Here is a 12,332-nt window from a genome sequence, read left to right as displayed (position 1 = left end):
CCCTATCATCAAGCTAACGCCAAACTTTGTGAGATTATCGGTGGATTTCCAGCAATAATCTCACATTTGGCAGTTACCAGTTGGAATTCTATCGCTTTTGAGATAAGCGTTGCTAATAGCACGCTATCTCAGCGATACAATTCCACAGTACCCGGCTATAATTATCCTAGCGCTAAGTGCGCTTAGCGATAATTATCACCGGTCCTTGATGATATGCCCCTTTGTGAGCTTAAAAGCGTCTGTTACTTGCTCTGTTTCTGTATTTGTTTCCAATTGATTATCAATGGTTCCAATCACCTGTTCAGCGACAGCATACTACATCTAATATTGGCCACATCACTGACCACGCTTCTCTCAGCGCTGAAAGACCACCTGCAAAAAGATTTCCCAGACCTGCTTTCAGTTCAGTAGCCAGGACCTAATTTCCGCTGTTATTATTATTATTATTATTATTACTGAGTTTTATATCGCGCCTGGTTACCCTTGGGCAAATGCATATGCAGAGTGCAACCAGGGTTACCATCTCAGGTTCAGATGCCTGACCTATTTGCATGATCCTGAGTTTTAAGGGAGTTAGTGATAAACTGAAGACCTCATAATCCAGAAAGTCTTGAGAAAAAGGATGAAGAAAAGTTAAGCACAACAGGGCCACAAATGAAGAAAGGTTCAGACAATGCTCTCCTTGCTTCTCACACCTTTATACCAGTGCTAGGAATCAATTTGGGCCTTTAGGTGTCTGAAACAGGCCTTTGCTTGATTGTGGACTGATGTGGACGAAGCAGACAATTTCTACTAGACTTACATGTCAACCATAAAGCTGTTTTTTGAGGGGATCCACAGCTAAATCTTGCCTTCTTTGTCACAGCAAACTCCTCGAAAACCGAACATCTGGTCAGTGGTTGCCAGCCTGTGAGGCCATAGCCTCCACAGGGGAGTCATGGGCCATGCACTAACGATATTGCAGATGAGTGAGACACTTTATTAGTGCCAATGAGATTTCGGTCCACAAGGTGGTGGTTGATCACATTTTAGTCAACAACAGCGCAGATTTAAAAATCTCAGCAGCTGACCCATCAGAGACTTCCGCTTGACTGATAACATGGACTATTTCAAAACATTTGAATTTATAAGTGATGCAATGCTGAGTAACTAATATTTCAATATAAACTAATAATTACGCCACAATGCGGCCAAGTAGACTTTACTAAATCACATATCAAACTATTTCTAGTATTTAACAATTGTTGTCTAACAAAGATACAGTATCTTATGCAAAATGCATTTTCTATAAGCCTAAAACAAGTCAATATAATAATCACAAATAGGTTATAAAGTCATAACCCATCATCATTTCACCAACAGATATATATGTATAATATGAAACAACATTGTGTCCCACAAAGCTAGGCACAAACATCTGAATGTATTATGATGGGATTACTATAACTTTCAAAGTGGGAACTAAGGGCCAGATGTACAAAAGTTTTTTGCGTGTAAAAATGGGTTTTAGACCCGTTTGCGCCCGCAAAAAACCTGTGGCCCATGTAATCCTATTTTGAGAGTCGCAAATCAATTTGTGACTCGCAAAATAGGATTAGGGACTCTCTATTAGGAAGGGGCGTTCCAAGGGCGTACCTTCCTAACAGCGACGCCTTAAGCTATGTAAGAATGTTCTCAGTTTACCACCCTTCTCAGAAGGTTGGTAAAGCACTAGCAAACGAGAACGGGTCCCAAGGGGACCCCTTCCATTTGTGAAAGCAAGTGCAAACATTTTTTAAGGGCAGGCAGTGGTCCCAGGAACCACTGCCTGCCCTTAAAAAATGAAATTGAAAAGTTTCATTGTTATTTTTTAACCCCTTCCATGCGTTGCTCGGCCCCCGGCCGTCCAACGTTACAGTGGGCGTGTGCGGAGGACGGCCGGGTGACGTCCGAACCCCGCCCACTCATTAAAATGTCCGCACAGCGCGAAAATTCGAGCAGCGTGGAAGGGGTTAAATGCATCCCGTTTTCCTTTAAGGAAAACAGGCTGCATTAAAAAAACTGCTTTATTTAAGAGCATTCCAGACATGGAGGTCTGCCTTATTAATGTGCATGAGGCATGCAATTTGCGACCCCATTGGTAATCACAAACAGTGTCTCAGACACTGTTGTGCATTCTAATTAGCGAGTCACAAATTGCGAGTCACAAATGCGATGCAATTTGCTACTCACTAATTGGTGGGTCGTACATCTGCCCCTAAATACATTACATATGTCAGGCTTCCATTTCAAAGTGTTTAGGAACATTAATTGGAGGTATTAAAAATTTAAAATACACAGTATACACACAAAATGAGTGATTAATAACAGAACAGATTTAGACTTACATATTTTTTTTCCAAAGCATCAAAGCATCCCTTCATCCTGCAAGAGAAGATTCAGCTTAAATAATGTTCATTATAGTAATATGTTAATAGAATACTACTTTCCTTAATTTCTCTCGAATGCCAGTGAGAATTATCATACTTGATTTCTTTTATACTTGAAGATTTTACTAAATGTAACTGAGCCCTCAAGGTCACAAGAAAGAGACCTACTAGAATTCAGACCACTTTCTCGGACAGTGAAGAGAATCATCAGGCTTTAATGTTTTCCATTTTCCTTTATAATCAAATAATCTCGAATATTATCTAAAAAATAGAGTTTGTTTAATATCCAAAATTGCACTTGCATATTTATACAATTTTCAGTCTCCTGCAGTTAGAACTGTAATAAAAAGACAAAGAAAACCTGCAATGTTTAATTATCTTCTTTTAATTACTGAGTACCACAAACGATAAAATGAGGTAACGTTAACCAAGATGAAAAATATACAAATAGCTTGTAATGGAAAACCAATATTTAGCTTTCAGTGGAAAACAATAAAAAATACACAGAATCCAACATTGAAGATTTCAGAGTGACCATTACAAATATTTTGGTTCTCAAGTTGCGGCCATTTTTAGAGTGATGAGAATGCTCCAATGCATAAGCACCAGAAAAGATTATTACCCGAGTCTTGTTGTGGAGGAAGATGGGATGTGTATACAGTGAAACACTCTGAAAAAAATTAAGGGAGGATTCATTTGAATACTAATTTACAGGCTCATTGCGGCCACTGGTGACATTCAAATCATCCTAGACTGAGGAGAAGAACATGAGTTACTAACCGGTAACTCTGGTTCTGCAGTCTTAGTATATTTCATAGGTTCACATCCTTGAATCATTCCCAGATGAAGTGGGAGTCCCACAGTACCATAATAAAGCAGTATGTATAATTATCATAGGACATCATGGCAATGAGCAATCATTTTAATAGTATATCTATTTCCTTTCAAAAAAAGAACCACACTGCAGGCAATCAGGCGATAACACCCTCAAGAATACTCTCAAGATAGGCTAAACCCCTCAGATTTTCTTATCTTTTTTTTTTTTGATCCATCAGATTTTCAAAGAACAAGCAGCAAATAAATCCCAACCTACAAGGGGAGCCCCTCAGGGGAGGAGAGTGGGTTGCAAGTGAATTGATGAAAGATACTGGGCAACTACACTTACAGGTAAATAACTCATTTTCTTCTCCAGTATTGGATCTTTCATAGATGTATATGCTTGAATCAGATTAGCAAGCAGTTACAGTATTTGTATAGTTCATATCCTCAGAACAAATAGCAGATGGTTGGTACAAACATATAGATAACATATTCCTGTGTTATTTACAATAAACATATGTGCATATACACATGTATAAACATGTATAAAAGTCCTAACACTGTACAAATGTAGAATAAAACACATGCAACCGAAAGAGGCTCGCCTTATGGAATAAGTGGTGTGATACACCCTGTCCACTGCTCCATCACTGCGCTGCGCCGATTCCAGGCAATGATGCTGAGTGCAGGCATGCACACTCTTCCAGGTTGCAGCACAACAACTCCAGAGGTACTACCGCAAACAAAGCCGTTTTTAGGTTTCGCCTGGCCGAAGGCTGCGCACTTGTGCGCAGCTTTTCGGCGCAGGCGAAATCTTTTGTTTACAATATGGGCTTCAGGAACGTCCCCCGGCTCCCATTGGCTAGCTCCATAAATGGAGGCTAGCCATTGGGAGCCGGATCTGTCCGTCAAGGCCGGACCAGATTCGGGGGCGTTCCCGCGATTTTTTCGCTCTCCACCTTCTTCTGATCGTCATCGCGGCGGTGGGTGTGTGTTATTTTTTTTTTTCGAGTCGGCCTGTTTTCTTCCTTTTACAAGTGTCTGTTGTTGGAGTTGGCTGCAAGATTCGAGTTCCCACGAAGCGATCAGGTAAGCAGCATTTTGTTTATAAATGTGTTTTAACTTTTTAAGTTTACGTATTTTGTCCTGTGCCCGTTCCCGGCCCCCCCCTCCCGCTGTCCGTGCGCCGTTCCCCCCCCCCTCTCCCTCTGTCCGTTCCGCCCCCCTCCCCGTGTGTCCGTTCCGCCCCCCTCCCCGTGTGCTCATTACCGCCCCCCCTCCCCTTTCACTCTCCGTTGCCTGCTGCTCAAGTGTCCCTGGTTCTGGAGCCTCCAGCCAGCAACGCTTGCTGTACTCATGGCCTTCAACTTCGGGGCTGCCGCTCCCGCAGCCAGCGCCGCCCCGGGTAAGAGATCATGTGAATTCACAGAAGACGAACTAGGATTATTGGGAGATGGCAAATGCAGACATGCTAAGAGCTACCAGTCAACAGAGGATATTGGTATATTTTAAGTAGGGTGAACAGACGTACAGGATTGCCCCTGGCCAGGGATTTCAGATGCCGTTTTTTTGTGTAATATAAATACACGTCACGGTTTTGGTGAGGGTCGGGTGGGCATGTGCATGACCGTGTTACTAGCCCTCTTTTCACAGACGGTACAGAAGTTCAGTGATTGGAAGAGTAGTCTGATGTGCTGTCTCATTGTCGCAGCACCCCGCTCCTTCCAGTATAGTAAGATCGTAAAGGCAGGCAGTCTGTTGTAATACAAATCGCTTGTTTCTGGTGAGGAGCAGGAAGCATCTAAATTCTAGGGTACTGAAGATTAATCAATCTTGTGTTTAGGTCGAGCCTAGATTCAGTGCGCTGCTCTAGGGTAGACTTGTTGTAGTGGAGTTTGGAATGGGAGCTCCGCCCACTCTTTGCCCATATTTGCCATCGGCTTGTGTCAGTGCCCTTCATAAATGCTGGTGTCTGATTTGCAAACAGGCCCTCCTTAGTACCGCCTTGTCTCCATTTGTATCCTCCCATGGCAACGGGCCCTTGTACTTCGGATGTTACACAGTCCGTCTTCTTTAGTCTCTGAGCACTATTTACTTTAATAAGTTTCTCCTGTAGGCACGACGTGCTCTGCTTCCATTGGGCGCGGAATGCGCAGACAATAGTAACAGGTCTCGCATTTAAATGCAAGACCTATGCCATTGCAAATATCTTATTTCCTGCCTTCAGCGCTCTTCCCCCCATTGCTTTTTATTTATTATTTTAACTAGCACTGCAAGCCTCAGTTGAATTACTGGAAGCTGTGCCTTTTGTTTGTTAGTTGTAGACAGGCATTCCGAGGGCACCTATTCCTTGCACTTCCCCCTCCTCTCCCATTTGTTTACGAGATGCAGAGGAGCGCTTGCGACCCGTGGTACTGTTGGACAAGTGAACTTTCTCTTAGGTGAGCAAAATTTAAGAAAGGAGTCGCCTATTGTGTCACCTGCTTGGCCTGGGCACAATGCAGTTCCGGAGCAGGCAAGGTGCGATCTCCCCAGCCTGCAGGCTTTGATCAGGTCCGACCTCTCCGGAGGGTGCTGGCGATAATGGCGCCATGTAGGAACAAGCATTTACGATGCAATAGGTCTTGCATTTATGCAAGTTTGAGCTATTGACTTTGTAAATGACAATGCCTTTTATGTGTGCTTTTTGATATAAATAAAAGGCATTGTCATTTACAATGCCAATGACTTAAAATTATGTAAATGAGATACCTATTGCATTGGAAATGCTTATTATCATTTGTTTTCTGGTACTTGCTGCCTTGCTTTACCATCAGACTATAAGTCCCTGAATGGAAAGAAAATCAGACCATGTGCGCTTTTCTTAAGTTTTTGAAATGGAATGAGATGCACAACCTCGAAAACAGGTTTTTTGGTTTTATTAGATGTAGCATTTTTAGTATATTACACCTGTATAGTCTCATGTGTCTTGTGCGGTCATTGTGATGCTTTAACATACTACTACGATATATATATGTCCCGGTTTTTGGGTCTAAAAATCTGGTCAATCTAGTTTTGCGCCATATGTAATGATCTTCCCAAGCGTTTTAGAACCATGACCCAATACTTATAACAACAAGCTTTTGTGACGCCCGACCTTTTATGGATATTGGGTGGTAATAACACCAAATAAAGTGCCTTAGTTTAATCCTGGTAAAATCTTTGTCTACATCAAACTTTAGAATTATCCACAAAAAAAATAATTTTTGCTTTTCAAACTGCTGAGTGTGCACATTTAACTTACAGGTATTTGCATTTTGTTATGGTACAAAAAAATAACATCCTGCAGCCTTTCATGTCACACCCGCTGTACTCCAGCAAAATTGTTACACATTTAATTTTACTTTTCTTTCTCTGCCTGCAAAGTGAGAGGAGTTGATAAACCTCAATCTCCATGTTAAATTTTTTTATTCAGAAGACCTAGCCTAACATTTGACGTTTGTTTTTGAAGAGCCTGTAATCAAAAAGGGTCCACCTCAAAAGGGGGGTTAATGTGTATCCTGTTGACCTTGGAATACACACATTTGGTTAAAATACCCCTCACACACTAAAAGGGCCCTTGGTGTCATGCTTCATCATCGGGGTCTTCCCGCCCGGCTGCAGGATGGGGCAGTGCTGCGACAAGCGACTACGCTGGAGCACCTTTTTAAATTGTGGGTGCTATGTGAGTGAATGGAGTGAGTGTCAGTGGGGTCAGTGGTGATAGACAAGTGATGTTAAAAAATACCTGGCCTAGTGATACAAAAACTATTTAATAAACACTGGCTGGTATTGTTAAAAAAGGTGGTGTCGGAATGGGTAAGCGGGTTAATGGGCTTACTTTCCTGTGTGGGTCGACTGTTGGAGGACAGACGCAATTACGAAGTACTGAGAGATGACCCAACTGAAGAGGTCAGAATCAGTATCCAGATAATGGTCGAGGAAGCGACAGCTTTTGACTGGATCTCCAAAAAAGAGAGCGATTTTTAGATACAGGACAACCCCATCACACCGTATTTTTATACAATACCAAAAATTCATAAAGTGGCCCCATATCCACCTGGGCGCCCCATAGTATCTGGTATCAATTCAATCCTGGAACCTCTATAAAAGTTCGCCGACGCATTTCTCAGACCCATTGTGCAAGCAACAAATACCTACTTGAAAGACACAAAAGCTGTCTTGCAGCTAGTGAGGGAGATACAGTTCGACCCTGAACAACACCTCTTAGTAGGTTTGGATGTAGAGAGTCTCTACACGAGCCTCCCCCACAAAGAAACTCTGGAGATAATCGAGGAAGTTCTCTTCTCCACCACCTGGGAGTATCATACTCCTAGACAGGTGGTACTTGAGTGCATCTCTCTCACACTGACGAAGAACTACTTCCAATATGAGAACACTTACTACCTACAGAAACATGGCACGAGCATGGGCAGCACCTGTACGCCTAGTCTGGCAGGTCTGTACGTACACCACCTGGAAACGTCCAAGATCCTGAACAACCGAAATCCCTACAGCATGACACCAAGGGCCCTTTTGGTGTGTGAGGGGTATTTTAACCAAATGTGTGTATTCCAAGGTCAACAGGATACACATTAACCCCCCTTTTGAGGTGGACCCTTTTTGATTACAGGTACTTTCGCAAGAGGAGGACGTGCCCACCTCGGTGCCACATAGCACCACCTCTTCCTGCCCCCTTTGATTTCCCTACTGTTTTTGAAGAGCAACAAACATGGCAAGATAAATGCAGAATTTAAAGGCATCCTTATTGATTGCTTGGATTTTTTGCGACCCACCAAAAATCCGCTTGTGACTCACCAGTGGGTCGTGACACAGTTTGGAAAACATTTTTTTAACATGATCATCACCATGCTGCTGGAACGAAATTGGACTGTCCTTCCTGTCCTTAGCTTTTCTTACAGAAACCATTGTATTTCTGTACTTCAAATTAATCCCTTGTGTTTAAATAATTCACTTTACTTCTAGGGCTTCACCCTAACCCCTTTTCTGAGGCTTGGTTTAGCTTCCCTTGAACCTCAACAACATCTTTCCACAAAAGGTACCCAAGCAAATTTGTATTATTGTTTTTTCTTTCTAACATCCTCGTGTCAACATTTCTGTATAGTACACATCGTTCTGAATTCACCTGGTCATTTGTGTAGATCCCTCAAGTTTTCCCCCCAAAGAAACTATTCTTTGAAATAAAAAAAAAATATGAAAATGAGTTGGAAAACAAGCTATTGGTGACCACGCTTTTATTTGTAATTTTGTTTTGTCATGATGGCTGATTTGCCAAAGCAATATAATGTTATGTCAAATGGTCACAGGGATAAAGAGGTTTTGTATGTTCTCCAAAAACTTGCGAAACCCAGAACTCACAACTGAGTTGCAGCTAATTATTTTTATCATTGTGTACAGACCATACAGCAATTTATATGGTAACATTTAATGTATGAAAATGGGTGTGAAGGAAACCTATGTATTTCTGAAATTTGCACAAGGTACTGGGTTTAGGAATAGTGGTTATTTGTACACCTCTGCATTTGGGGTTACCCGTACTATCGTGATACTGAGGGCACTTTACAAAATGTCTTATTTTTTGCACACTGGCTTACATTTGGAATCCAAAATTGCTCAGAAATCCAATTGATAAAAACAAATGTCCTACTATTGTGTTCCTTCTGGTCTCCAAATTTAAAACAGTACACTACTTGTGTGGATGAGCCTAGGGAATGCAACACAAAACATCGCTTTCACCTAACAAAATCAGTGCGTTTGTTACAGTGTGGTTAGCTGTGAAATCTGGACCCTAACTCTGCCCCCACCTAGGAAAACCTTCCAAATCTAGTTTCTTCTACAAACTAGATACCAAGAGGAATTCAGGGTAGTGTGACTCTTGTGGATCCCATAAGCTTTTCAAACTATATAAATATATAAATACACACATTTTCCTCTTATTTTTGTGAGAGAATCTGTGACTACACAAAATGTCACCACCCAGCGTTCCCACTCTTGTATTAAAAATGATTCCCCACTTGTGTGTCTGGGCCTAGCACCCGAGACCAAGAACATCCCAAAACGAGACATGAAGACATCCCGTTCAACCATTCAAATCAGACTTTTTTTTGCAAAGTGAGTCCCTGCGGAATTAGATGCTTGGTTCAGCCACCACCCGGCGAAACCGGAGAATACCACAATGGACTTCCTTTCATGAAGCTTGTGTTTTCTTTCCCCCCAGTAGACCTTGCAAATCACAAACTGGCTAAAAAAAGTAATTTGGCTGCCATTTCTGTGAGGGAAAGTTTCAGAAACTGAGTGGATCCACAAGTTTGCCACCACCCAGCGATCCCGTACTTGTCCCAATAAAAATGGTATCCCACTTATGTGGGTGAGCTTCGCATTAATCTCTGGAAAGGCCCCAAAACGCAACACTGATGGATATAAAAAAAAAATCCAATTAAAAAGCAACCATTTTGTTTGCAATGTGGATAGCTGTATTTTGGGTCTAAGCTCGGCTGTCATCAAGGAAACTTACCAAACCAAGAAATTTCTAAAAACTACACCCAGGGTATTCCAAGGTGGAACGGTTTCTTTCCATAATGCCCTTGAAAACTTTTAACAAAAAAACACACATTTTGCTCACATTTATGAGAGAGAAAGTTAAGGAATCAGTAGGGATCCACAAATTTACTACCACTTAGCGTTCACAAACATGTACCAATAAAAGTGGTATCCCTGCGCCCCTTAGTGGGGTGGGCAGAAAGACCACCTTGCCCTTGGTTGAGTGTGGAACTGGACTTGCTTTCCCGCTACTAAAAATTAAATCCATCATCTTTATTGGACTTTCTAACTTGCTACTATTGTCCGGGGGTTGAGTGGTGGGGGGTTTAGATTGGGGCCAGAAAGACTTTATATTTTCCTTCTGTAGCGAGGGCATGGCCTGATGCGATGGTGAGCCACTGCCATTCCTTTTGTTTATACCCCCAGCCCTCTAGTGGGCTTTCCATCCCCAGGCAAACCCCCAAGCAGCCCTTTACCCCCTAAGGAGTGATACAAAAACAGTTTTGCCCTTTGGAGGTGGTCACTGACCCTTGGAGGGTACACCAGGAGTGTCACATGAGAGTGAAGATTGTTATTGTTCATCTAGAGAGTGATAGAGTGTGATTGAGGAGCATTCTAGCTACAGGCTGCCTGCTGGGGTTTATACATTATGATGATGCTCGTGCAAAGTTGGCTGGTACTTTGGATGCAATTTAGTTTCCCTTTGCATGTATCCTTGTTCCCACGTGTTCTGTTCTGCTTGCTTTCCTTTTGGCGTGGGGGAGGGGGTATAGGTGGAGCTCAAAATGATAGAACAGTTACATGACTTCTAAAAAAAAAAAAAAAAACTCCAGGATCCTGTATTAGACCAAACAGATACATTTATTTATGAGGAGCCTAACAAAATCATATTTACAGCTCATTCTATAAGAACCGGTCATTTATCACAGTAATCATTTTAGCCATTTATTTAATGCAACCCTATAAACATCACCAAATTAATTTGAAATGCCTTAATAGGTTATATAATTATTGTCTATTATTTAGACAATAATTTTCAAACTCCTATCTATTTTATAAATTGTTTGTAGTTGTGGTTTCATCCAAAATTAGGTGGATGCCAATATTCAATTCCATTTCTAAATAGCATTTACAAACATTTGCATTGGATACATTCATATTGCGTGTCCAAAGTAGTTGTCCTCTAAATTTTGATGATTGTGTGTCCTGGGTCTTATTTTTTTGGGTGTCCTCCGATTTATGTTTTGCACCTGTAGTCTGAGCTATATCACTGGCTCACAGCCAACATGTGTTTTGCAGATGTTTTCAAAAGCCCTTTTCTCTGGGTTGGTGGGTGGAGACTAGAGATAAATATTTGACTGCACTGCCAGAGGTTCATCTCCATATAAGAGTAATCAAGAAAATAGAGACCACTGCCTGATAGAATATTCTTCTTGTAGACTGTCAATTTCAGAAGTGCTCCAATGATATGGAACAAGTGAGAGCAAACCACAGTCGTGAATTATAACAGCATGGCCTTCTGAATGACAGTCATGGCCATGTAGGTATGATGTTGATTGGCTACCCTTATAAAAGCTTTTGTTCTATTTAGTAAATGAGTATACCAAAGAGTTAGTGGTCATTTGGGAATATGCTATGCAGGACCCCAATTATGATGATACGAGGCAAAGAGAAACGCAGGGTTGGGTGACGAAGAAATACAAGCTATTTTAAATGGCAAACTGATACTGATTTAAACAATAAACAAGCATTTACAATGCAACGGTTTCGCCTTTGGAAAAGTTTGAGCTATTGGCATTGTAAATGACAACATTTGTATTTATGTGTTGGTTTTGAAAACAGATAAATAAATGGCATTGTCATTTACATTGCCAATAGCTCTAACTTTTCCAAAGGCGAAACCGTTGCATTGTAAATGCTTGTTGTTTTTGTTGTGAGCGGTTTGCCCGACTTTGAGTGGCAAAACGGGGTCGCGGCTGAAATCCATCTAGCGATAGTTGCTTTTGGGAACAGACTAATTTGCATACAGCCAGGTTCTGAAACTGGGATGGTGCAGTGAGCTAAAAAACGGTGTTGGATCTAGCCCTGATCTCTTGACTGGGTGAGAGCTTTCTGCTTAATTCAGAGACTCTGTCCCTCACCACCCCTTGTTGTAAATATTTTTGTCCACCCTAAGCTTGGAAGGGTATTCTCAGATGTGAGACCCTTGCTCATTGCACCATCAGGATTCAAGCAAACCGGGACGAAGACGGCTGTAATGCCAGAAACCGGTCCCCGGGAGCTTGTTTCCTTCCCAGTGTAAGAATTGGCTTTTGTAGTTTGGTTTTCCCTGTTCCCATCATGCACTGGGACAGGAACAGACTAATTTGCATACAGCCAGGTTCTGAAACTGGGATGGTGCAGTGAGCTAAAAAAACGGTGTTGGATCTAGCCCTGATCTCTTGACTGGGTGAGAGCTTTCTGCTTAATTCAGAGACTCTGTCCCTCACCACCCCTTGTTGTAAATATTTTTGTCCACCCTAAGCG

The 12,332-nt window shown here is 41.8% G+C and overlaps 1 protein-coding gene across 1 annotated transcript in view; it reads right to left on the bottom strand.

Moving 5' to 3' along the window:
• The window catches only part of LOC147746868 (HORMA domain-containing protein 1-like), a 1,271,881-nt gene that overhangs the window by 702,868 nt on the left and 556,681 nt on the right, over positions 1-12,332 (bottom strand). The window contains exon 5 of the mRNA XM_086925061.1: positions 2,367-2,403. Coding sequence (XP_086781187.1) covers positions 2,367-2,403 — 37 coding nt within the window. The remainder of the gene's footprint in view (positions 1-2,366; positions 2,404-12,332) is intronic.

This window comes from Lissotriton vulgaris, chromosome 1_1 (assembly GCF_964263255.1).
Source record: "Lissotriton vulgaris chromosome 1_1, aLisVul1.2, whole genome shotgun sequence".
In the NCBI taxonomy this organism is placed as follows: domain Eukaryota; kingdom Metazoa; phylum Chordata; class Amphibia; order Caudata; family Salamandridae; genus Lissotriton; species Lissotriton vulgaris.
This window is presented reverse-complemented; position numbering and strand designations above follow the sequence as displayed.